The following is a 26,921-nucleotide window of genomic DNA, read 5'->3' as shown; positions in this document are numbered from 1 at the left end:
TTTTTTTTAAAAAAGGCTTTTATTGAAGAACCATCAGCAAACAGATCATGCAGAATTTGAACAATACACAGAATGGGGGGGAGGGAGGAACCCACACAAGGCACAGCCCCAATTATTTGTCACTTCATAAGATCTAGCCAGCACAAGTGTCACATTTGCTCTTCAAGAGAATAGCTTCAAAAGCTTCCTGATTTAAAAAGCTAAGTGTTTCTGGGGGAGACACACATATACACACATACAAAATATACTCAGTTTTCTTTGGCAACCATCATCACAGTGACAGATCTTTCAGCATTAGGACAAATAGCAAAGGAAAAAATAAAACCCCGATGCAGATTGTGCATGCTCAGCCAGTTATCAGCAGAGTGAGTCTGGGCCCAGCCCTGACCATTCAGTACAGCAGAGAAAACAAAAGCCACATGATTAATAAGCCACAAGAAAACTAAGCAGAAAAAGAATTATATATTTATTTCTTTTCCTGAACTGATTCCAAAGGGCAAGGGCTGTTTCGTTTCTTTACAAACAGCACAGCCAGTTTCCCCGTGCCTTCCCTATCTCTCCACCGAATATCACAGTAAGATGTAATTTCTATTCCCCCATTATCTCCACCAGCTGAGGATGTCTGAACTTCAATCCCACTGGAGGCAGCAGGAGGTTCATCAACAGCATTGGCATTTAATCCACTGTATATACCAGCAGTTGGACAATCACTCAGCTCAGTGAGGAGCAAGGCATCAAGCCTAGAACAGAAACCTGTTACTACGTGTTAAAGTACAGCATTTGAGAAGAGCAGAAGAGGAAAGCAAGGCAGAGCAGGCAGCTCAATCCATCAGCTTGGACTGAAGTTTATCATCCGAGAACGCTCTCCATCCCTCTGCTGCCTGCTTCTCTCATGGGCACAAGCAATCGTGAGCACTGCAATGCAGGTGAGGAAGCACGAGGGAAATGCTCAAATGACCACATCATAAGGCCTGGCCCTCCTCCCAGCAAAGCCAGCAGAGGTATGATAGCCACGGTTCTGGCAGTACCACTTCAGTGACTGTGCCTGGCCTGTTCAATCCATTTCTTCATGTGGCAGACTTCCAAGGCTCGAGCTTGCTGTACAGATTTGGGGTCCAAAGGGTTACGGCTGCGTAGGTCCAGGTGATGGGCTCCATCTGGGATCACAATTGCCACAAGGGAATTGGTGATGTTCTGGGTCACCCCACCTGCAGACCACGGGTCCAGGTCCCCGTTGCTATAAGGAAAGAGTATTTCATTAGGATACATGTGCACAGCAGTCAGCAGCGAAGCTGCAGCTCTCATCAACATACCCACCCAACTTTCAACTAGTTTTGCATATGCAGCAACAGAAACAGACCTCAGCCCTGCCTCAGTGTCTTGTGCCCACCCCTCTGCTGAGAGGAGCCTTCTTGACAGAGGTATGGAGCTATCAGCAGCTTAAGCTAGTCTACACTTCTCAATTATCTGCTAGTTCAGCTAATAACCTATAACAATGCCAAAGCCTCTGCAGACAAATTTGCTGCCATCCGTAATTGTCATAAAAGGTTCAGGTTCCCCTGTAAACAAGACATCTCCAAATTCCCAAATCAAAGCACTTCACTTTTCTTCTTCACAGTCTGCCATAAACAAATAACCTACTGGACCCCTTCAGAGCAGAACTTTCAAGAAGTTCTACATTTTGCTGTCTCAGTTGGGTGCCAGCCTGATTTCGCAAAGAAATGCTTGGACAGTTCATTAGTCCACTTATTTCTAAAAATAACCATATTAAAATGAAGCTTTTATCTCTCAAAAAACTGTCTAAAATAACTCTTCCTCTGTAACAGGACAATTTAATGCCATTTACTCCCCCTCCTCCCTCACCCCAAATAATTTAAAAGGATTCCTTGCACTACAGATATGGCTCCAATTAATAGTCCCTGGAGCAAGTCAATAGCTCAGCTGGGGAGACAGTTTTCCATCTCTCATTCCTAGCTTTGGATTTGATCCAATAATCCCTACTTCATTTTATTTTCCTTTCCTGCAATGCTCTTCCCACACATAGTCCATCTTTCTGCACAAAGAAAACAACATCCCTATACTCGTGGAACTGTGCAAATCTAGATCTGTTCTTCATTCAGAACACTGGACCTGCCCACAAAAGGAAATGTCAGAGATGGGCTATGGTTTGCAAGGGTAAATTTCTAGATGGATCTAAGAAATTAAAATATCCTTGGACATTAAGAGATATGCAGCTAGAGAAATACCACAATAGTATTATAAACACAGAAAAATAATGAGTAAAAAAAGAGGTTTTTTTAGACATAAATAATAACTAACTGATAGGGTCTGAACTAATACTTTACTTGTTTTACACTGAAAAAAAACCCAAGTATTTTGAGTCTCTGTAGTTCTTTACTTCCAGTGATTCTAAATATGACTTCAGACAAAAGAAACATTTTGTATCTGCAAAACAAAAAGCATAAAGAGCTGCCAATAAACCAAATGCATTGGATTTAAAAGGTCACCTGAATCAGCAGAGCACCTTGGCAACAGGGGGATGAGTTGCTGAGAGACCCACGATGTACACGAACTTGGATCTTTTGGTCCTAGTCATGTGGAAACTAAGCATGCCACAAGGAAACAACACTGCCCCTGGCTTTTCTGCAAGCTGCTGGCTGTGTCCTCTTCCTCCTCTGCCAAATGATGGCACTAGAGGCCTGACGAAGTTTGGGAAGTGAGACTTCCTGAGAGGAGGGGGGGGATGGAGGGCTCACCACTAAATCATAAGTCTTAACAGTTTTCACAGAATAATATAATTCAGTACCAATTAGAATGAATTATTTATGTGTTAAAATTAAGCATGCATGTAAGTACTCAGTTGCCCATCTCACAGGACAGGAATTTCCCAATGTAAACCAAAGAAGTAAAAGAAGAGAAAGAATAAAAAAGTCAGCCATCCCTTTCTAGCAGTGGCCAGACAAGTAGGACTTCAGAAAAAAAACACAAACAACAAAGTCATGAAAAATATGAGCATGCTAGTCCTGTTTTCAATAGCTATACTTCCTTCACAGCATACATAGGGTTCTGCCTACCTTATAGCAATCCCTTTCCTATATTCTCTTCAGTCTCCTCAGCCCTCCAGCCCTGCCCAGAACAAGAAGTTTTACACAATCGTAAGCAGCACTGTCTGTGCATCCCTTTTAAACACGCCTGCTCTCCACAACTGCCATGTTTCCTTTTATTAACTTTTTTCTCTCGCCTTTTCTCTTCAGTCTGGCATTGTTGTACCTTCTCCTCATTGCCACCAATTCCCTTCTTTTGTGCTAGCAATTATCCCTTCTGCACAGAACTTCAGTACCTCTCAAAGCAGAGCCTTCACTTTCAGCCTCTCCCTGTGCAGAACTGGGTAGGTGGGTGCCCTAACTCAGAAGGATGTATACAACCCAGGTGTGACCCATGCAGACTGAAAAATATCCATTTTTAGATTGTGCACACCAAATTTCATACTGTCTGATATAACCTGAGCCGATTCTGACTACCACAGTATGCTGATGATGAGACACTAGAGCTGCTACAGGCTCTTTGCCACTGCATTCATGGACAGTGTTAAAGTGTCACTTCCCACTACTGCACAGCACTTCCACACCAAGAACACAGCATGTACCAGTAAGAGGAGTGAAAATCACTGGAAAAGAAAGGGGAAACAGTGCTCTGAAAACCCCAATTTCCTCAAACAAGTTTTAATAAAGATGTGCCGCCTAGGCTAGGCAAGCAACACCTGTGCACAGCCTAAGTAACCACTCACACACTACATACCTCCAGGAAGGAACCAAAGTAGCAGTGGAGTTTCCTGCATTAATACCATACCATCCATTCAATGCTGTGACTCTGCAGAGTGATGTACTGCTCACAGAGGGAAAAGCAGTAACACCAGTTTAAGCATTCTGGCCAAATCCCACTGCACCTGGATAAATCCACCCAGTTCTCTTCAGATGTAGTATTTTTCTCTTTCTGTGCTACACTGATGTGCAAGTTGCCTGTCACTTGAAACACAGTCCTTTTAATCCACAGGGAGCCATATCCTCAGGTAAACACTGGGATATTTTTTGTAAAGCACTCTTCAGTGTTTGAGGATAAAAGGCTCTTATATAAAATGTACAGGGTTGACAATGTATTTCTTTGAAGAGAAACATCCCAGCTTGAGATCCAAAAGCTTTGTGTGTACAGCACTACTTCTACATTCATTTAGTTGCCTTCAGGCTTTTCTCATTTCTAGCTCCTTCAGCTGGCATAAATTCTTAAACAATTAGATTTGTTTGCTTATCTCTCGCTTACAAAGCAGATTCTGACTGTACAGAGCTGTGAGGCCTTGGAAATAAGCAACACTCCGCAGAAATTAAGTTAAACCAACAAACTTCTTTTATTAAAAAGGTTTTCCAAAAGATGGTCGAATTTCTCACTCCAGAGCAGATATCCTGCTAGGACAGAAACAACAAGAAGCATACAAGAGGAAAGCAACAGGCCTTTGGAGCCAAACAGGCCAATGTTAAGAGCTGCAATCCAGAAAATAACCCCTAATTCAAGCGAGAACTCCATACTTTTAAAATGCATACCTCTATGAAGTCCAAAAGACTAATTCTGGTCTTGTTTTATAGAAGTGATAGGTTTTTTTTACGAGAAGGTCTTGCACAATTTTAACCAGAGCACAGAGAAATATATATCCAGGAGCTTCCCACAGTGGGCAATCGGTACAGTAAGTCAGGACTCCTGAAGCACAGGCCTCAATGGATGTATTGAACACCTCCCTACCATATAAGAACAGATGAACAGACAGCACTCATCTGTATCACCACACAGCAGAAGTACAACTACATGAACCTTCCTTTAAAGATAGCAGAGTTTAATCTTAAAAATAAGGAAAGTGAAGGCTGAATAGAAAGCAAGCAGCAAGCCCTAGTTTTTTGCACTGGACTGAAACATTTCTTTCCCTTTTAGTCCACATAAAAAGGTGTTTCAGAACAAACTTTTGTTGTATTACCAGTATGCCTTACTAAAATGGAAATGTCTTTGTATTTGGATTTTATACCACTATGTTGAAACTTGCCTAAATACCACTAAAAGAAAAGGGCTATTGGCAGTTATAGAAACTCCCCAAGTTGCTTCCCTCTCTTTCCTGCATCAAAGGGATAAAGGAATCTCACACAAGCTCCTCCACAAGGCTATCACTCAGAGCAATAATTTTGGTACTGAGATTCTGCGTTATAGCTAGAGCTTGTTTAGACTTTCCTTTCCTGGGGAAGTGACAGTGCTTTGGGTTCGTAAAAGCCAGAAGAATTTATCAGCATGGGAAACCTGGATTTTGGCCACAAGATAAGAAGGATTCCACGTGGGAAGAAGATTATATTTGGCAGAACCCCAATCCAGATTCTTCTTTTAGAGTTACAGAAGCAGCAACAGAACAGTTGGTTTCTTTGGCCACTGCAGATTGACCATTTTACTTTCAGTAGCAACACAAAGCATTCCCATAATTTATTCAGCTGGAGTGCTGTAGACAGACCCTTTTGCTGCTTAGGGCAGGTTTCTCTTCACTGACAACCCAAACTGGTGGAAGACTCTACACTATAAGCTGAAACAGGGCTCACCTGAAGATGATGTTGCTGTGTGAGCTGATGTTTTTTCCTCCATACATAGAAAGAATCCAAGAGGGGCGAGGCCTCACTCCCCACAGCCTGTAACACTCTTCTGAAACTGCATCAAAGTCCCATTTCTCAGGTTCAAACATGTCATGGACACCATCTGTGCAGAAGGGCATCACCATCTCAGTGCAAGCCTGAAAGAAAGGGCAGGTCAATAAGATGTATTCCCAGGAGACTGTCCAATAGCTATTAGTGCAGTATTTAAAAAAGAAAGCTCAAACAGCATTTGATCAGTAATTACTATCAATTACTATCAAACTATGACAGAATAATTTAGGTTGGAAAAGACCCTTTAAGGCTGAGTTGAACCACAAACCTGACTCTGGCAAGCCCACCACTAAACCGTGTACCTAAGTGAATCCAGTCTATATGAAGAGCTGAAACACAACAACTAGCTAGATAACGAAGATACAACCTAAAGCTGCATCTCTTTTCTGCCTTGCCTTCACCACTACAATCACACTAGGTTTGTGACTACATTTGTCATCAGTACATCAATACATCTGGCACAATATATTGACAGCTACCCGACTTGAGAACTCTCACCAGCTCTAGCTCAAAAAAACCTCACTGAGTTGCAATTTAGAAAGGCTACTGTGCATACCTGATAGTACCAACCGGTTTGGCCCAGATTCTTTGTTGCAGTCTCAGACACATCTAAGCATGAGGCTTCTCCTGTGTAATTGTAATATAAATTTACTGCCTGGAAAACATTCTGCAGTAACAATTTGTCAGACAGACGGGGATCCTTCAAGAACTTGCAGACTTCCTGCAATGAAGAGAGAAGGGGAAGTCTAAATCTATAGGAATTAAATATTAGGACATGGTACTTGCTAGGGTATTAATTTCTTGTCCAAGTACAGTCAGAGCAATTCCAGAAAACATATTTTTATGTGATGATATATCCTGAGCATTATCACAAAAAGTAGACACAAATTTCATTTGTGTAGTGCATGCTACTATCAGGAACCTGAAACTTTATATTTCCTGACTAAAAAATTGAAAAAAAAACCCCAGTGCCACGTTAATATTTCATTCCAAATTTTTCAATCCATTTCCCATACTTTAAAATAGATTATATTTAATAAATAGTATTTAGCTCCTCTGTAATGAAAGATAACACATACAAATGTATAACAAAGAAGCTCCAGGTACAGACTGGGGTTCCCTGCAGTTTGATGTAGGCAGCTCACAACAAAGAACAGATTAAGAAACATACACATATATCCAGCTACTCAAACACATAGTATCATTAAGGTTGGAAAAGGCATCGAAGATCATCTAGTCCACATTTCCCCCCCTCTGTCACCATCAGAGTCATACTAGAGCTGTTTCAGAAAAAGGAGTATGTGAACAGCCCAAATAACTCAGATTTCATATATTAGTATTGTCCAGATGAATAGCAGCCTTTTTCTACTTTAGATTTTAGTCAGAGATAACATGGACAGTGGTGGAGGTGAACCTGTTTCTCAGGTTTTGTCAGACTGACAACAAAGCAGAACTAAGGTGTTTATACTGCCCTTTGCAGACAGCCACGTGGACAGATGAATGTCCCTCTCTCCTCCATCAGGCAGCTTTACACAAATGAAAATTTTTGTTTTACAATTAACTGCTGCTTAGTAGCCTGAAATACTAATTATCTGATCTGCCTTACCTTCCTCACAGTAACCCAAAGTCCTGCAGGGAAATTCAGCCAGGGTCTTAAAAGAATAAAAACATTCCAAGCAAATGGAAATCTTGGAGAGAACACTCTGGATAAACAGAACTGCACAAGGGAAGGTTTGCAAGTGTAAAGAGGTTCTGCTTTGAGAAGTGACCCTGCAAGGAATACATTTGTGGAGATCCACATTTTCTCTCACTAGTTTTCTCACATCCAAAGGTATAAAGGCTCAAAACTTTCTCTTCAGTTTCAAGCTCTGACAGCTAAGCCTGGCACCAGAATCTCTAATTTTGTGTGCTTTCTGTGCAGCATTTCCACTACTCAAGAGCAGCTCTCCAGGACAGCTGAGGCTTTTCAATCATCCCTGACACTTTTCTTCTTCTAGGCTCTTGATACAACCTATTAGTCCAACGAGTGGTAGTTAGTCAAAAACCCAGGTCATGCACACAAAGATGTTACCCTGGTTGTGTTTTCTCAGTCATGGTGGTTCTACAGGGACAAAAAAATAAAGGAAAAGGTGCAAGCTAGGAGAGAAGGAGAGAATTAGTTAAACCAAATGGTCAGTTCTACAAGATGTTAGTTCTGAATTACCTGTATAGGCCAAGCTGGCAGAGGCTGCAAGAAGTCAGCTTTATAAGGATAATTCACCATAGCCAAGTTTACCCATGTTTCACTCAGCCAATTTTTCAATACAGCAGCATCCTGCAGATTTTTTAACGGGCTGCACAAATGAAATGTGCTGGAAAGCCACTGCAAACCTGCATCTTTAATAAAAAGAAGTAGATAAAATAATGGTACAATACACTAAATATTAACACATAGGTAATTTGTTCTGCTGCTAAAAATATTTTCATTTAGCGTAACTAATTTCGTGAAATTATTCCACATACATACAAGTATAGTAGATCAAATAGTAGTCAGCACCTCACTACAACCTCCTTTCAGGTAGCTGTAGACTCACAGAATCACTTAGGTTGGAAGAGATCCTCAAGACCTTCAAGTCCAACTGAGTGTCATCAGTCCCTATCACTGAATCCATAAGGATTGCAGTCATTTTCTTTACCTGAGTGCCTTGGTTAGTAAACAAACATTTTTTTCTAGTAATGATTATCTATTTTGTCAGAAAGGAATACAAGCCTTGAGGTTCTGAAGTCTGCTTTTGTCTGACCTTAGGGATGTTTGGACTCGGATTCTGCATCCCATCAGGTCTGAAAGAAGCCTGTGATACAAAAAAACCCAGGCATTTAAAAAAAATCTGCTAAGTCCATTTGGCAGTTTTCAGTACCAGGTGTATAGTTTCAAAAAAACCCATACATACACAGGTGAAAGTCATAACACAATCCTGAACATTACTATTCTTTGAAAAAAGTATTGGTGAGGTAGTACCTGTTGAGGAAAGGCGGTTGATAGCATTCCAGGAATTCCGGATGCTTTCTGAGCAGCCTGTCCCACTCTTTTTGAAATCATTGGTCACTATGCTGAAAAAAGCGCCACACGGAACCAAACCACCAAACTGCCAGATTGGGGCGGAGGCTGCCAGGGCTCTGCAAAGGGACATAAAAAGATCCTGAACCCCTGCAAAGTGAACTTCCATCCTCTGGTCAATACCCTCCCCACAGCCACTGTCTAAGTAGCATTTGGACACTGCGCTCCAGGTGAACTAACCATAATGTGGCAAAACTATGTCAAAGGTCTGTATGCAGAGGCTGCTGAAGGATACAAGCCTTGGACACTAGAACGAAATATCAGTAAATACATGAAGCAGAAGTTCAGACTTTATTAGGCAAATGTGCCTCTTCCCAAATTCAAGGGAACTTGATTCCTTCTCCCAGTAGTGAAAAATTCAAGCCAACTTGAATTATGGTACTTCTCCCAGAGCTGTAATATTTATAGCATGGAAGTAACAAATGCCTGCTCTGTTTAAGCAGGATAAGTACACTCACCCAACTACCACATGGGGATATTTCATCCTAAACCAGGCTGCAAGCATTCCTCCATAAGATCCTCCTATAGCTATGACTGGACTGTGACGGGCTCCTGCAATAGTTGTCTTCAAGTAGTCAACTAGTACTGCAAAGTCTGCCAGAGCTTGTTCTGATGTTAAGTAATTCAGATGCTTGGAATCCTGAGAGGAAATAAAGCAGGTTATATACAGCATCAGTGACTTCCAGCAACATTCTTTCTATTCCCCACAGTAGCTGAAGAGTTTTAAATCTGTGCCTGATAACAAATAAAATATTATTTGCAGGTGTCCCTTGAGATGCTAAAAACAAAAAATCTCAAAAATTTTTTTTTTTAATCCTAGAATTGAGCGTTACAAAAATAGGAAGGATAGTTGTGTTCTTCTAGCACGTTTACATCTTACTCAAGTTAAAACTCATTGCCCTGGCAAGGATTACAATGATGTTTGTATAGAACACATTTATAAGGAAGACAAAAGACGACACTTACGCTGAAAGACTCATTCCCAAAGGGCAAAGATTCTCCATAATATCTATGTTCAGCAAACACCAACATAGCATTAAGTTCTTCAGCCACATCCCACATAAAACCCTGGTTGGAGGAAAACAGACATTGAAAATAATTGATTCAACTTGTTTAAAAGTCTAGTGTGTTCCAACCCTTATTCTTTGATTAGAAAGATGGCACTATCAAAATACCAGAGAGTGCAATTTGGTTTTAAAGTATTACTGAAGTAAGAAAACACACAAAACAGATACCCATACAGAGAAGGTGATACATGCAAAGAAAGTATGTATGTTTTAGTGCTGCAAAATATTAAGCAGAATTGTTTTGTGATCAAGCACAAGCAATCCTGACAGAATTCCTATGACATGAGCTTCATCCACAACAAATAAAAAAGGCTACAGGAGAAAAGCATGCATTTGAGTTAGGACTACGTTACAGAAAACACAAAATTTGTTTGGCAATAAGCAATAACCTAGAGCATTGCAATACACTTATTTTCAACTAATAAACAAGTAGAATGTGATGGTACTCATTCATAACAGCTTGTTATCACCCGTTATGGAAACAGGCAGACAGAGATTGCCTGCTGACAGAACAAAGTATGTAAGCAGGCCTTGGTTGCTTTGAGCTCAGCACATACCACCTCCTGTTGTGTTACTGGACTTTGTATTGAAATGGCTGAAAAATACCCACACACTCCATTCTGCATTTGTATCATCCAGGGAAGTAAAAACTTCCACAGGTATTGCAGAGAACAAGAGTCATCCAACCCCCTTGACTTCCAGGCCCCTTCATTTCACTTCACACTTCTCTTAACAGTGAAACATGAACATCAAAACCTCCCATTTTACTTGGGGAATCTAAAGTACTAGGATAAGTTTAATTTGGTTCAAAATTCAGAATTCTTAGCTCAAAGCACCTAATGGTGTTTCCTCTAGAAATTTTCTTCACTACTCTATGAAGTTAATACAGTGCATCCCTTTGGTTTCTTTGGCCTTCACGTAACACTCTGAATTCCCTAAAACTTCTTCTGTGGTTTTGTTCTGCTTCCTCTTCCTCAATCAGAACAACCATTACTGGAAGGAAGGACTGTAATTCAAGAATTTATTTTCTACACACCGTGTTGTTGCAGAACCAAGTGATGTCTCCTTCATTGCCTGTATAAAATAATATCGGTCCATTGTCTTTCTTCCAGTGCTGATCTGCTACTAGATACCGCTGCTGGAATGTACGATTTTCATCAAATCCAAAGTGATCAATCTGTAAGAACAAGGAACAAGAACAACATGTTCAGAAAGCTAGAACTGATCCTGAAGTCCACTGGGAGTGCCAACGGTCACTTTGCAGATGGAAAATAAAGAAAAGCAAAAAAAAGGCAAAAGTTTTACTAAGATTAAAAAAATAACATTGAATTCATTTATATTCCTTATACATCAACATTCTTCTGCTTTATGAAGAAAAACAGCAAAAATTACAGGTGTATATACTGAAGGAGAAATGCTATTTTCAGCCATTAATAAAAAAATACCCATGCCCTTTCTAAAGTATCATACTTAACATGAGATATTCTAATATATTTAGAAAAATGGACAAATCTGCTGAGGTCATAAAGTACCTCATGCAATAAAACTGTATCAACAAAAAAAAAATCTTCCCACAAAGTTTTGAGCCTTAGGAAAACCTTACTAGCCTAGTCGTGTTATTAAAAAAACCAAAAAAACTAAACCAAACCAAACCAACAAACAAACAAACAAAAACAAAACCACCAAAAATCCCCAAAAAACAACACTGAAAAAATCCTAAAATTCTAAAAAACAAACAAACAAACAAAAATCAAAACATCAACCCACAACCAACTACAACCAACTAAAATTCCACCTCTTCCTCCCTTTGGATAATTTCATTCTCCATAAGCATGAAATTTAAACATTCTTTCAGAAAGTGAGTTTTGGTTGCTTTTTTTGTTTGTTTCTTTGTTTGGTTTTTTGGGGTGTTTATTTGCTTGGAGTTTTTTAATCTTAAAAAACACTAATTCTCTGTAGTTCTTGTGCTATTGGCACATTTTTCAGATAGATTTGTGGAGCATTTCTCCTTTTCCTCATTGCAATTTCCACTAGTCCATATAACCTCCCCAGTTCTTTCCACTGCCCTACAAATATTGCAGGCCTATACATCATATCCCTTAACCCAAAGCCCATAGCATTAGCTTTATTTCCTCATTAAAAATTCAATTTCTAACATCAGTTTTTCAACTTCTACTCACACTACTTTGTATTCACCATCCACCTCAACCCTTCCCCAAGCATTCTCCATACTGGAAAGTTTATCAATTTCTTTTACAAGAATTCTGGAATACCCATGCAGGCTTTTACTATAAAATATATTTTAAAACCAAAAATCGAACCACAGAACTACTCCAGAAGACCTATGCTACTTAATTACCACAATTGCTTTTATTCATGAGCTAAAGATGACCTGTAGCTTCCCAATTTTGACTTCCATCAGCACATATTCACCTTTTCCTTTCCCTAGCTCTTGCCAGCAGTAACAGCCTGACATCTGCTGGCTTGAGGATCTCTGCTCACCCACCCATCTGCCTTTACACCCACAACTCTGCCAAATCTCTCACATGCTCCAGGAATCAACTTTTCACATTCCCTGTTTTGGAAACACCTGCAAAGTAATGTTGAGAAGCAGCAAATCACACTTGCTGCTTTGCAGTGACCTATCTGCTAGGCAGATTCCTCCAGACAGCTCAGGAAAGCCTAACTCTTGATCTGCGGGACCCAGCTACTCCACACCACGTACTTACATTTGCTTTGGGTCAAAGAGACCATATGAACTTATTTTAGATATACAGTCTGGTGAGGCTGCTAGCCAGAGATAGGAAAAACAGGCTCATGTGTCCTGTTTGCCTTTTATGGAATTTTCTAAAATTAAACATTTAGTTTTAAAACTTGATTCTGCATCCTTCCTGCCTGAAGCCAGAGTGCTAACTACAAAACTACACCCCAAAAAGTATTGAATTTTCCTGGGCTGTAAAGAGATGTACCAGTGCAGGCAGTTTAATATGCAATACAAAAAAAAAAAAAAAAAAGACAAAGAGTGGAAGGGGGAAGCTAAACAAAACAAACAAACAAAACAAACACACACACCCAACCAACCAAAACAAAACAAAAAACCTCAAAACCCAAAGAACCAGAGAGAAAAAAAAATTGGCACCAGGCTGAGCTTATTCAATGAGGTATTGTGTAGAACAGATTCTAAAGCCCATCTTACTGTTTCTTTCCACAGGTACTGGAAAATCAGGATAGTTATACTTTGATATGCATATATTTTCCCAAATTAAGGCTAGTTTTCTTTAGAGATATGATTTACTGTGGTTTTTCTCTGATGTGATCTGTCAACCTACTTCCCCAAAACATACTCCAAAAGCCCAATGTTCCAGTGAGTCTGCCTCTCAATACCGAGAGGGAGAAAAGTACAGGTATTTAAGTTCTTTTTTAGTTACCACATTGATCAAAGTGCCATGTTTCTCTGTCTTGACTCTGAGACACGTTGGAGACTCCCTCACTGCCATCAGCCATGTTATTCTTTCCTATTCTCCCTCAATCTGTAAAAATTTGATAGTCCTGCAGCAATAAACTGCCTCTGTTCATCATATTCATGACACATCAAAACATGGACACACGTAAGACAAGATCCCTGGCAGCACAGTCACAAGTCCAGGCTTCTCCAGCCAAAAAAAAAAAAAAAATCACAAGTACCTGTTACTCAACTGAAGAGCAGAAACTCCTTTATTGCTAGATGATGGGGCTTTATACCTTGTAGTAACTTGTCTTTGCAAGGGTAAGACACATAACACCAGTACAAAGAAAAAAAAACCAAACAAACATAATGATTGTAAAGCAGACAGAGAAAGAAAGATATCTGATTATTCAAAGGCATTTAAAGAAATTCTGAATCCAGAACGTCAAAATCACAGTGTGGAGGTGTCCCCAAGGTGTCACCCCCAAGAATAAAAAGTGTGTGAAAATGTGCCAAGTCAGAGTAAAGAGGTACAAGAATCAGTATCAAATTGTGAAGTGAAAGGTTTGGGCACGCAGGGAAAGCTGTAGTTCAGGAACAGCAGATGGAGCTGTCGTGTAACCAAAGTGAGATGCGGGGCTGCACACAGGAGCTGCTGGGTCTCATTCAAACAAGGGCTTGCTTTCACCACTCCTTATCCAACAGGTATACAAACAGGAAATAAACCCCAATAACTGCCTGAAGTATACTGCACAACAAAAACCTACTAGATAGTTTTTTGGTGTTTTTTTCCCCTCCTTAAGTCAGATTTCAATGAAAAAGCTGAACCAGAAAGGGTTTTCCCCCACACACTCATTCAAAATGAGCAAGATAAAGGCAATGACTTTTGCAGCCAGACTTAATTAGAACAGACCACAAAGCAAAATTAAAAAAGTGGTTTAGTGCAATACCTTAACTGCGGGTTAAAACAATGGTAATGATATACTAGAATACATGTGGTTTTTCTAAATACAATCTTCATAATTACAACTACAGTCAGGATGTCAGTACAAGGTCCACAGCAACCTAATACAACTCTGAAATTGGCCCTGGTTTGAATGGGAAGTTCGATGAGATGACATGAAAAGTTCCCTTCCAAAACTAAACTACTCTAGGATTAACCCAAAACAATCACTCAGCCCAAAGTTTTAAGTTTCTATACATGTGACTACCTAGCAAGTTTGGCTAGAAGTAAGAACAGTCATCACCTGTGATGCAACAGCAGTGTTTTACAAATGAAAATGTGATCCACTGACACAGAAACAGTCATTCTGATACAACAAAAAGAAGGATAAAATTAGGAAAAGAAGCACTGAAAGTAGTAAATTATTAATACATTCAAGAGAAACTCTCCTCAGCTGAGGCAGGTAGGACAGGAAAGCGAACAACAAGGTTTCAGTTACATGTACAAAAACCCTTGTGAACACTGTTTGATTAAGAAAGCCTTGTATTTTCCTGCACATCTTTGAGACAGTTTGAGAGGCAGACTGCTCTGTTGGAAGACTGCAGCCACTACCTGCAGCACAGCAGCTGGAAACTGCACTCCCCGACTTGGATTACAAACAGCAGTAGGCACAGGTCATTGTGCCCACAAGGCTGCTTAGAGCTCCAGACTGAAGGCTCAAGTCAGCAGCTTTGATCCTTTAGCTCAGAGAAACTTTCTACAGAGAGGTGCAGCTCAGCTCAGGAGAAAGAACCTTCTCCAGACTGGTTTACTGAATAAACTCATACTGGAAGGAAGGGCCAAAGCCCACCTTGCTGTCTTCTGTTTGAAACACACAGCACATTTCTATCTCTTTACCTTATAAGTGCACACTTCTCGTAGGCTTTTGTTAAGCTCTCAAAGATGACTTATTTCAGAGTGAGGCTTTTTTAATGTGCTTTTTATTGTTTTGGAAATCCATTTAAAATAGAACAAGTCACTCTGCCACACATTTCCCCAGGGGAGGAGGTAAAAAAGGCACAGCAGATGTTACTGTACAGATGTTAGCTTGCTTAATGGACTTCTGGAAGTATTCAGGAACTATGGCAATGAGTAGGGTACAAAGACAAAACAGGACATGTGGGCTAAAACCCGCTTCCTTCTCAGCAGCACCTTAAGGTCATCAGTGATTACAGAGACAGAGCAGCAAAGCCAAGCCTTTACCAAAAAAGACTACAATTCACAGGGCAGTTTCAACCAAAAGTATTTAATATCATTTGAGATGGTAAATCAGCACCTGATGGTTTTATGCTTTTGAGTTTCTGGCAAGACTGTGAGCACCTGAAAGCCTTTCTGTCATGCCTTGAATTTCAATCCTCTGTGTGATAAATTTATTTTCCCAAATTGGATACTCCATGTGAAATCAAGCCAGTTGTTTTACCTGTGAGAAGCCAGGGGATTTTAAGAGTCATGCTTCACTTTCCATGTGTTCATGGAGTTGTTTTGAGTGCTCATCCTGTCTGATTTATTTCCTGGGGACAGGAAGATACAGGATAGTCTGAGGATATCCTCCTGCATGAATAGCAGTGTGGGCCCTAACCTCCTTGGGATTTCACTGATGTGTTTCGATTCCTGCTTTTACTCCTGTAAGGCTGTGAGACTACAGTTCAGTCAGCTGGCCCTACTAATTTTGTTTTGTCTTATAATCTTTGGTTCCTCCATCCAAATTTTAAGTTCATGAGGACAGGGATTGCCTTGCCATCTTTGCATAACATCATATTCAGGAGTCTCCTTTTCTCCAGGCTAAATAAGCCCAGCTCCCTCAATCACTCCTACCAGGATTTGTGTTCCAGACCCTTCACCAGCTCCGGCTCCTTTCTCTGGACATGCTCCAGCACCTCAATGTCTTTCTTTTACTGAGGGGCCCAGAACTTAACACAGGACTCAACAAGCAGCCTCACCAGTGCTGAGTGTACAGGGGGACGATCACTGCCCTGGTCCTCTTGCCATATTGCTGATACAAGTCAGGATGCCACTGGGCCTTCCTGGCCACCTGGGCACTCTGCCAGCTCATGTTCAGCTGCTGATGACCAACACTCCCAAGTCCTTTTACCCTGGGCAGCTTTCCTGCCATTCTTCCCCAAGCCTGTAGCGATGCATGGGGTTGTTGTGACCCAAGTGTACCTGGCATTCTGCCTTGTTGGACTTCATACAACTGGCCTCAGATCATCAACTCAGCCTGTCCAGATCGCTCTGCAGAGCTTTCCTGCCCTCCAGCAGATCAACACTCTCAGCCAACTTTGTGTGATGTGCAAACTGACTGAGGGTGCCCTCAATCCCATCATCAAGATCATTGATGAAGATATTAAACAGGACTGGCCCCAGTGCTGAGTCCTGGTGAACACCACTTGGAACTGGCAAGCAGCTGGATTTACCTCCATTCACCACCACTCTCTGGGCTTCGTGATCCAGCCAATTTTCTACCCAGCAAAGAGTACACTCATCCAAGCCAAGACTGACTTTATGTCATTGTCTTTTTCCCCATGCCCCATAATTCAGAGGTTTTGCTTACCAGATTTATTTGTTAATCTGTCACATTTACCAAAACATACAGACTACAATACATATGCTTTTTGCCTATTGTTTCCAACTACTATTCAACTACTGAGATGGTCTAGAGCAACTGTTACCAAGTTTTCCATGACTGGAATCAGTTTTCAGACAAATATGCCCCCCAAAGCAAATGCAGGCTTAGGATCCTTGTAATAGAAGGATGTCTATCATTCCAACATTGTCCTTGAGAACACACTGGCCTTTGACTAGACACATGGTTTAGTGATGAACTTGGCAGAGTTATGTTTACATTTGGACTTGATGTTCTTAAAGGTCTTTTCCAACCTAAATGAGTCTATGATTTTACACTTCTGAAGGTTCTCTTATGCTGCAGAAATCACACCACCTATTCTTGGGATGCCGTTTAAGGTAGTCTGATTTTTAGCGCTCATTTAGCTCTTCAGTGATTAAACACACTGACAAGGAAAGCCTCCAACAGGAACTCTGCTCTTGCCCTGAGTCACACAGTTTGGACAGGCACTTGAAAAGACCAAAGAACATTTAAACAGCTACAGGATATGCTGTAGGAAAGCCCCAGGGTACTCGGGTCAGCCCTCGTTAGAAACAAACAGTACATGATAAAAGGTTATTTTTATGTCGGAAACCTGAGCAGCTAATGAGAACACAAACAAATTGGTTTCAACTTCCACAAACCATTAGTAGGTTTGTGCCGCAATTGAATCTCCAGATTCTGCTTACCATGCAAAAACGAAGTCCAAAAACAAATTAGGCTTCAATTACTTAGATGTAAAATCCCCCAGCAGTCACAGTGAGGCTGCTATTCCCTGTTAAAACTCCTCCAGCTGCAAGGACAGGTCCTACAGGCCATCCCAGCATTTCTGTCCTGGACTTGAGAGTCACAGAGCTCCAGCACAAGGGAGAGAATGGGTGGGTGATGGAGGCAGAAGGTGGCAGGAATCTCTTCAATCAGCTTTACTACTCTAGTAGTTACTCCCTAACTTTACTACTCTAGGTTATTCCCTAACCACACATTCCCCTGGTCCTTCTCCAAGCAATGGAGGGGCTTGTGCTGCTCAGATCCACCAGCTACACGAATCTGTAACAAACTGTTATGGCAATAAACACTCCAAATGTTCGTACCATTGATGCTTCCATTCAGGGCATTACTATCCTGGTGAAATTCTTCCACAGGACATGCAATGGGGCAAGGCATAGTGAACAACCAGGTCAGAGCTGTATTACCCAAGGTGAAATAATTTGCAAGGCTGAAAAACCCACGAGCAAGAACAAAGTTACCCTTGTGTAAGATCTCTCAGACCCCTAACAGGCAAAGGCCACTAATTTTTTCCTGTGTGCCTTCCAGATTGAATTACAAATCCATCACATTGGGAGGATTAACTTCAGAGGAGAGGAAAAAACTGGACATGAAGCTTCAATGTCACAGATTAAGCAGCATTAAAACATTCTAGTTTTGCTAAGAGTGTCCTCAAGTTTTGAGAAGGACTAATTGTTTAAACAAAAGACTTTACAAAGTTTCATCTTCTCTATCAACACATAGTTTTCATTTGAAAGACTTCCTCAATTCTTTTTTTTTAACAAACACGTTGGGAATAAAAGCATTTCAGATTAAAGATAATATTTTTATTTAGTCAAATTAAAATAACTGTACCCCTACACAAAAAAGGCTAAAAATTTCTACTTTGTCAAATATTTTTAAAAGGTTTATTTCAGGCTGCAATTGTTTCACTTCCCAGGTTTTCAGAACTACAAATAAATTTACTCTATCATTCTCCCCGCCTTAGTTCAACTACTATTATTTGTAATTTTTTCTACAGCTAGTCCTACAACAAGACAGAAGATCCAAGGAAGAAGAGACAGACAATGAAAGCAAACAGATAAATTGTCCCGTCATCCATCCAGGTAGTCTTTTAATTAGGCAAAGCACAGACAAAATTACAAAAGCTCAGTGCAGAGAAGGCAATTTATCAGTATTAAAACATTATGTATTTTACACGTGCCACTGTGGATCATGTATTTAAAAGCCACCAATTCTGATGAGCATCGAGGTGAGGAGGGGGGAAAAAATTTCAGAAAACAAAGCATCAAAGCAGCAATTACTCATACAGCCCTGATGCAATAGCAAAAATACCACATAGCAACTGCTGCTTTGGCAAGCTTGCAACATATCTGAACGCTGAAGAGCAACTTCTGCTTGCAGGGCTGCAAGATGCTGGTAGACAGGATGATGGGGAAATCAGCAGTATTCAGGGAAATAACATCCACAGCTCCTCACAAGTGAAAAGTTTTTCTACAGATAAATTGCTCTACTTTACAACAGAAACATCCAAGTCTATTGTCATAACCATTACAAAAGTTCTCCAGAGGCTGAAAAGCTCTAGCAAACATAGATAAATGAAAGGTCTTCATGCCAGTGCAGTTAGCACCCAGGATCAAGCTAGACCACAGATGCTTTTCTTCTCATAGCAAAGCAATAGTTTTCTCATCTAAACAGAAGCACTCAGATTTTTTATCCCAAAAGCTTTTTTTATTTCCATTTCTATTTTCCTTTTCCCACATAAAAAACATGAGCATCTTGTTATGAACTACCCTGTTCAGAATAGACTCTGAAGAACTCCATGGACATTGTTAAAAGCCATTTTACATTATCTTGTAGAACATTATCTCGTAGAAGCTCATGCTTAGGAGTCTAAGGAACTCTACATTCCCCTCACCACTAGCACTGACTTGCAGGACTGAAAAACTGCACACTTGTAGGTGGCCAGCCATTTATCATTGTGTAGGAAGCACTACTGAAAAGCCAGCACTTCCAGAGCAGCATGTGGTTCTGAACAGCTTTTGTGGAAGACTTCGTTTTCAGGGAGCCACACAGCAGGGCAAAGCAAGCTGTTGCTTTCAGGCACACATCAAATGTTTTGTTCATGCTAGTTTTGCTTTCACCCACTTCCTCTAGTTCACTCTAGCAGGATTTGGACCCCAGCCAAAGTTAAAGGGTCTGATACCCATCACTTTCTGTTCCCGTTGTCTTGAAAGGAAGTTCCTGCATGGAAACTACCATCTAAACCTACCTCTGACTAATTGTTGGTCAGTTTGTTTTTTGGGCTTTTTTTTTCCACACTAAGTCCCTTTGTGGATGCTTTTTTAAAAGCTTTTTTACTTAACAATGGCAGAAAAACTTACTCTCTTTGGAAGCAGTATAAATGAACTAGGAATGAAAACAGATGCACCACCAAGTGTGTCCATATCAGCAGTCAGAGGGAGAACACATCACACAGTATCACAGCTCCCTGCTATCCCAGGGAGGTAAGATTTTCAGTGAACCCTCTTCTCTTCAGGAAAGAGACACTTCTCAAATTTTTCTCTACAAACACCTTTTCCAGATAATCTTCACATAATCACTCTAGTTCTAAACCTGACACACGGGTGAACTTGTACATAAACTCTGTATCTTCGCTGTAGGAGTGAATAATGGAAAAAGCTGTTACGTCGACTTGAAGTTAGAAACAACAGCCCACAAGTATCACAAGTTCTGTTCTTTGCTCACTCTGTTCATTTAGAGAACACCAACCACACCACAGCACAACTGGCCACTAATGCCACTGGCAGAAGCACTATAACAGCACTGAGTGTCAGAAAATACTACACATGCATGCTAGAGCTGAACTAAAGCATAGAGGAGACAGCAACTAAAAATTTAAAATAAAAAAGAAAATATTCCCCCTATGCCACAGGCAAGGAGTATCTACTGATTGTGCTTAAAAGAAATGCAATTCCCATTCTTCTGTCTATATTTAATTCTCTGAATTCACATGCCTGGAAAACAAAGAAATTAACCATTTTCACAGAATATAGGTAAGATGACCGAGTACAGCCTGGTTTACCCCATTAAATTTCTTAGAAGTTTCACTACTTTAGTTATAAAATCCAAATATTCCAGAATGAATGAAATAAATCAAGCTATTTCTTCAGTTTTTGAAGGCTTAAATTATCAAGTCTGACCCCTGGTCTCCCACCAGCTTGGCATAATGCTACAAATTATCTGTGTGGTCTACTACAATTTCTTGTGCTGATGGCTGGTCTTGATCTCCTCAAAGTGTCAGATGAAGAAATAGACACAGAATTCATTAGCACCAAGTTTTCTTCATTCATGTATTTCCTTCATTATATATTTTACTTCATTTTGCTCCATATAGCCCCACTCAGTCCCCTTCTCAACAAAAAATAAAAAATAAAAAAAAAAAAAAAAAAATCAGGTCTTAAGACTTTACTTAAACTTCTAGAAGCTCATGGTACAAGTCAAATTCAATGAAGTTAACAGGAGTTCTCATGCACATCTGGCTTGTAAACAGCTTGCTACTTCAGTTATATGCACTTCTGCTTACTGTTTTGTTCTTTAGACTTTCTAGACAGACAATTTAGACAGTCTACCAGAAATCTTTCGGTGGACTATTACAGCTTTTAATGATTAAAGCTAGGGAGATAAGAAATGCTCAATTTCAGAGGAAGAGTAGTGATCACTGATGTTTTTTGTAGTCACTACTATTAACTGCTCACTTGAAGGAAGAGGCTGAAAGTAGTGAGGAAATTGTTTCCTGCTTAATTTGAGAAGCTGATGTCTGCATTGTGACCCCACAGATAAGTAGTGCATAAAAATAAAAATTCACTGACAAGCTTTAACAAGTACTTCCCCGTTTTCCTGTCCACTGAATAAGACCTATTGTTTCTGCTTATGGACCTGGTTTATAGCTTAAACTCCTGTTTTAAATCACGCTATGAAATCACAGAGTAAGAGCTGCCAAGTACTCCTGTACTACTTGATGATTAAAACATATATTCCAAGTAATTCACCTCAGAGACAAACATCAGCATCACTTCTTCTCTAAACACCGACATAACTTTTAATTGGTACCAAGGGGTTCTGTAAAAAGCACTTTGTTTTTTCCTTCACCAGAAGTCAAAAGTGCTATTGTATTATGGTGCCAGGCATGAAAAACAAACCCATCTTAACCATTCCCGACATCTGTTACTATTCTGAGACACCAACCTGAGTCACAATAAGATGCTAAAAAAGCTGCTAACCACAATTAAAAATGATAACCTCAATCCATCTCAACACCTTTTAAAGCAAGTTTTAGACCCATGGTTGAAAACTACTCCCTTAACTTTAAAACCGTTTATATATAACTGTTGTTACATGTTTTTAGTGACATTTTTACCAACAACAGTGAAAATTTCAAATACTGAAAAATGCTGAATTGGATGAAGGATATGTTGTTCCATAGATGTAAACTTCCTTCTTGTGAGTACAAGAGACAGAACATTTTTTTAAGAGCAAAACCGCACCCTTAGTTTTGATAAATTTGATAAATTAAGACAACACTGTCATAAAAAGTCCCCACATTTTCTTTACTGAGCACATTTATGAAGTAACCTGCCTGAATTCAAATTGGTTTTTGATAGTAGTACTGATTTCTAGTTAAAGCAGGAAAATTCTTTTATTCATGCATTTCCTTTTAATTGGTCCTTTATGTAAAACAGAAAGAATCACGTCTGAAAAAAATGTATCCTCCTTTCCCCTTTGTAGTTCTCAAATTCTTCTCTGGCTTAAAACTTGTGTTCTAATTTTCACATTTTCAACCAAACCTTTCATTTTCTACGCTTCAGAACTTCAGTCTGTAACACAAAATAGGGTATTAAGACTCCTGACATAGCCATACTTTTTTAACTTCACTACTTTGAAGCTTCAACACAGCTTCCTTTTATGTACACACAATATGAAGTGTAGATGCATTTCAGAGCACAAAGACTTGCATGTGAATTGACTAAGCTATGAAATACTGACATAGGTGTGAAATATAGGAGGTTATTAAATGCAGTCAGAACTCTTCTTTTGGAAAGGACGACACAATTGACATGTATTAGCTCAATATGACTGAAGGACCAGGCTCACTAAGTTGCTGAACACAAATTAATTTGTACTTGTCACATTGGTTCTTAGACAAATTCATAGCAGTTCACAAAGCAAAGTGTGATTGGGGTGAAGGGTCCAACAACACATTAAGGCTCATGCAGCCATCAATTATCAAATTGAGTGAAGAGATACCTCATCCACTCTCTTTTCTAAGATGACAGTTGATCACTGACAAGCCTTCAAAATTCAGGAAATTTAAGGCTTCATTCTCTCAGCGGTACCGCACATAAACCACCACGAGTTCTCAGGCTATGGTTTTTTAACACCGGTATTTGGGCTAAAGACAGGGATACAGAAGTACAAAACAAGGCCACCCAAAGGTCAGAGCAGCTGCCTGACTCAAGACCCTCCCAGTATGGTCTAAGATTATTTCTACTTGGGTAAAGAGAAGTAGATGGCTCTTGGATGCCTCACTAAATCCTTCCAATAAATTTGAACCACGGTCACAGACGCAGCTGCTTACAAAGAAACCATCCAGACAGTAGTGGTCTTTCTGCAGCTCTGTACATCCTGCACTCTCTGTAAAGTTCAGTTTTGGATGGATTAATTTAACACACAAATCTCAAGCAATCTTTCAGCAAGCAAGCAAAATACCAAAGAGGAAGTGAGAACAGACTTGCCTGCAGAAGTCACACTAGTATATTAGCACTGAAAAAGAGACCAATATCAACACCCTCAATATAGATACAATTTGCTGATGTAAAGATGAAGGTGATTGCAGAGTTTCTGCTTCAAGGGCTATCTACTGATAAGGGTTGTTAAGAACATAGGTCAGCAAGCAAGCAAAGGTGCTAGTCACACTGACACAGGCACTGCTTGACCCGTTTCTGAATATTCTAGACTTTAGTCCCATCATCAGGGATGTCTGACACTTAAAACTGTCAACAAGAGGAAGTTCAATGCAAATCAGCATTGAGCTAAATTCTGACCATGTCATTTCTCCATTTTTATAAAAGTAGATTTAAATATCATTGATTCTCAGTAAAAGCTGACCCTCAGGCAGGTCTACAGGTCTACAGCCCTTTATGCCAAGAGGGTACATTTAGAGGTTGGAATTGCACGTGAAAATTCTCAGCCTCAGTTCTCCCACGTGCAACATTATTAAAATGTTCACAGTGCTCAAGAGGTAACTTTTTAAGCAACAAAATTGATGCACAGGATCTGTTTAGAGTTTTAAAGTTTTCTTTTGTAGAAATATAAAATATTTAAAGACTCTATTTAAATATATTTTTAATAGAAATAGGTATAAAAAATGTTTCCTTTGTGAGCATAACATTTTGCCATATTATAAAGTAGTTTTTGTAATGGATGGTTTTATATAAATTATTTCAACTTATAATGAAAACCATCAAAAAGGAAACAAGAATCAAAACAGGATCCTTAGCTAAGAAGAAAGACTCAGCAGCATGGAACACAAGCAGGTGATTCATTCATGAGCTCTAAGTAAATATAATGTAAATAATTAAACTTCAACAATCCTAAGAGGTGGCACCACCCCTATTTAACATGTTAATCATAGTATTTACCTTCCACTACAGAATAACAATGTAATTACAAATTCCCAGACAGCAGCTCTCAGCGCACGTTTCATAAGGGCTGAAAGCCTATCAGTTCTATGCACTATGTTACTGATAAAGACCAGTCTTACATCCCCTGTGTGATCAGATCTCTCACACTACCCCTGTATCTTCCAAGTGCCAGGCAGCAGCAATCAAATCTTTGGTGAATATGAAAAATACATTAACATATACACACCTCCCACCCTGTTCAACAATACTAGTAAGTCTTTGGACAAGGACAACAAGGATGTCAAGGCCTGTACACAGGCTCTCTCCCGCAGCAGCCACTCTGAATGATTTTGCTTGAAGCATGAGAGGAAGAGAACAAGGAAGAGACTGAAGAGAACAGTGTGTGGCATCAACTTGACAACACGATGTTACTGTGGCACTTTCCTCCCTTCTCTCAACACCCATCTACATCCCAAAATCCACATATCTCAACTACACAGCAGCTCTGCCACTTTGCTGACGACTGGAAGGCACACAGGCTGTCTCTGCTGAGAGCTGAGGAGAAAAACTAGGTGACACCACAAGCCAGGGAGGAGATGAGGACAGAGGTGTCACAGCACGGTGACAAAGGGCGGTTCAGACCACGGCACGGAATTAGTATGACTTAATACCACGATAACAGTGTGTAACTACCGGTGTGCCAGAACAATTAGAGTTACACCACCACCGCAGGATTGATATCCTCGCCAACGCTGACCACACGCTGCGGAAGGTATCTGCAGTACGTTACAAAAATAAGATTCAGGGCTTTAGAGAAGTTAATTGAGGGACACAAATCTCAAATCACTACCCGAGTGAGCATTAGACAGAGATGTTTTCAAGACACAGAAATTCCATGATTTATGCAGGGTGATCACTGCAATAGGAGCATTCCCAAACCAGTAACACTGTCTGCAGAAGGTTATAACCTCAAAGGATGGATTTCTCACTAATATTGTTCCAAATCTATCTCTCACCTCAAATAACAGGGATCTTGACTCTAAAATTACTCCACAGCTATTCAGGATAACCTTAAAAGGGTTCTCTGTTTTCTTCATGTCTATCCTCTCTGAAATTGTAATCTTCCCGTCTTGCTTACTCCATTGTAAGCTGACCTTCTAAAAAGCTGAAATAGGAGATATTCAATCCACATATCACCCAATTTCCCCAGCCACAAGTTGCACCAGCAGAGGTTTACACAAGATATTAACAAAAAATTATTCACCGACACAGTTATCAAGCGCTGGAACAGGGTGCACAGGGAAGTGGTTGAATCAACAATCCTGGAGTGTTTAAAAGAGTGTAGACGTGGCACTTGGAGACATGGTTACTGGTGAACTTGGCAGTGCTGGGTTAACAGTTGGACTTGATTTTAAAGGTTTTCTCCAACCTAAATGATTCTATGCCTGTGAATCAAACACCTCCTTCCCACCACTCCCTATGTAGACCAGGGCATGAAATTCAGATGCATGCTACAAGCCTGATTCTAAACAAATCAAGAGAATACTAGAAAAACATCCTCTTCCCTTACTGTGCCTCCCAGTATAAGGAACCATTACTTCCCCCGTGAAAATCAGGTACAGCAGAGGTGACAATGCAGATCTTCCTCAAAGGATCTGCTGACTGTTTTTGTGAAAACCTATGAACAAGCAGGACTTCAATCTTACCCAAGGAAACCACACCAGCACTTAAAGCCAGCGTTGCAGAGCCCTCCGCTCTGTCCGTGCGCTACGGATTTTGCGAACAAATCGTGAGAGCAGACAGGATGACAAAGCTCAGGTTAGTAACAGAAATCTCTTCCATATTTCATCCAGTGGAAGGTGTCCCTGCCCAGGGTTGGGGGAAGGGTTAAAACTACATGGTCTTTGAGGTCCCTTCCAGCCCGAAGCATTCTGTGACAAAGCAAACAGAATGAATCGCACAGCTGATGTTCGCAAACGCCACCAGGGCACGGCCGCGGTCCCCGGCCCTGCCGACCTGCTGTGCAGGATGGGCTGGGATATGGACACCGCTGCCAGGATACGGTGTACAGACACACAGGAGAGCAGACTACCTAACACTTTAAACAGTCGCACTTTTAAACGGAATATTCAAGGCTCGGAGCATTTAACCAAAGGGACTGAGGATTGAGTGAGGGTTTTTAAAATAATTAGTAATGGAGAGTTCCAATATACTGAGAAACCTGCGGATAGTCCCGTCCCGCCTGTGGCTCAAGTGAGGCTAGTGGCAGTGACAGTGCCATCCGCACGCCCACCAAAACCCCCTCCCGCCCACCGCAGGCTCCCAGGTACCTGCTGGCTCAGGTAGCGCGTCAGGTACGGTCCAGCTGCCGGCGCGGCGCCCCTGCGCAGGCGGGGAGGGGTGGGCAGGGCACCGGCCGGGCCGAGGAGCGAGAGCAGCAGAAGGAGCCGCAGCATCGCGTTGGGCAGGAGGAGAAGGAGGAGCAGGAGAAGCAGAAGGACCAGCGCTTTACCCCGGCCCCGCTCCCGCCCGGGGCTGCCCCCAACGGGACACG

General features: G+C 40.7%; 1 protein-coding gene across 1 annotated transcript; it reads right to left on the bottom strand.

The window, feature by feature from the left end:
* On the bottom strand, positions 1 to 26,921 carry PRCP (prolylcarboxypeptidase). The gene is made up of 9 exons (XM_050332324.1): positions 26,698 to 26,921; positions 10,927 to 11,067; positions 9,790 to 9,891; positions 9,282 to 9,463; positions 8,725 to 8,882; positions 7,930 to 8,102; positions 6,283 to 6,447; positions 5,625 to 5,812; positions 1 to 1,237 (listed from the first exon to the last, which is right to left on the bottom strand). Exons 1-9 carry the CDS (start codon positions 26,821 to 26,823, stop codon positions 1,033 to 1,035), a joined length of 1,440 nt encoding a protein of 479 aa, XP_050188281.1. The 5' UTR covers positions 26,824 to 26,921; the 3' UTR covers positions 1 to 1,032.

Source organism: Myiozetetes cayanensis, unplaced genomic scaffold, assembly GCF_022539395.1.
Source record: "Myiozetetes cayanensis isolate MyiCay16 unplaced genomic scaffold, myiCay2020 scf5-8, whole genome shotgun sequence".
Lineage (NCBI taxonomy): Eukaryota > Metazoa > Chordata > Aves > Passeriformes > Tyrannidae > Myiozetetes > Myiozetetes cayanensis.
This window is presented reverse-complemented; position numbering and strand designations above follow the sequence as displayed.

What these genes read in the sequence shown, in the direction of transcription:
- PRCP (XM_050332324.1), bottom strand. Translation starts at nt 26,823, where the DNA reads ATGCTGCGGCTCCTTCTGCTGCTCTCGCTCCTCGGCCCGGCCGGTGCC. An exon ending in TATCCCCATGTGGTAGTTGG is followed by an intron (nt 8,883 to 9,281) that starts GTGAGTGTACTT and finishes GTCCCTTTGCAG; the next exon opens with AGCCCTGGCAGCCTCCGCCC. An exon ending in AAACCGGTTGGTACTATCAG is followed by an intron (nt 5,813 to 6,282) that starts GTATGCACAGTA and finishes CCTTTCTTTCAG; the next exon opens with GCTTGCACTGAGATGGTGAT.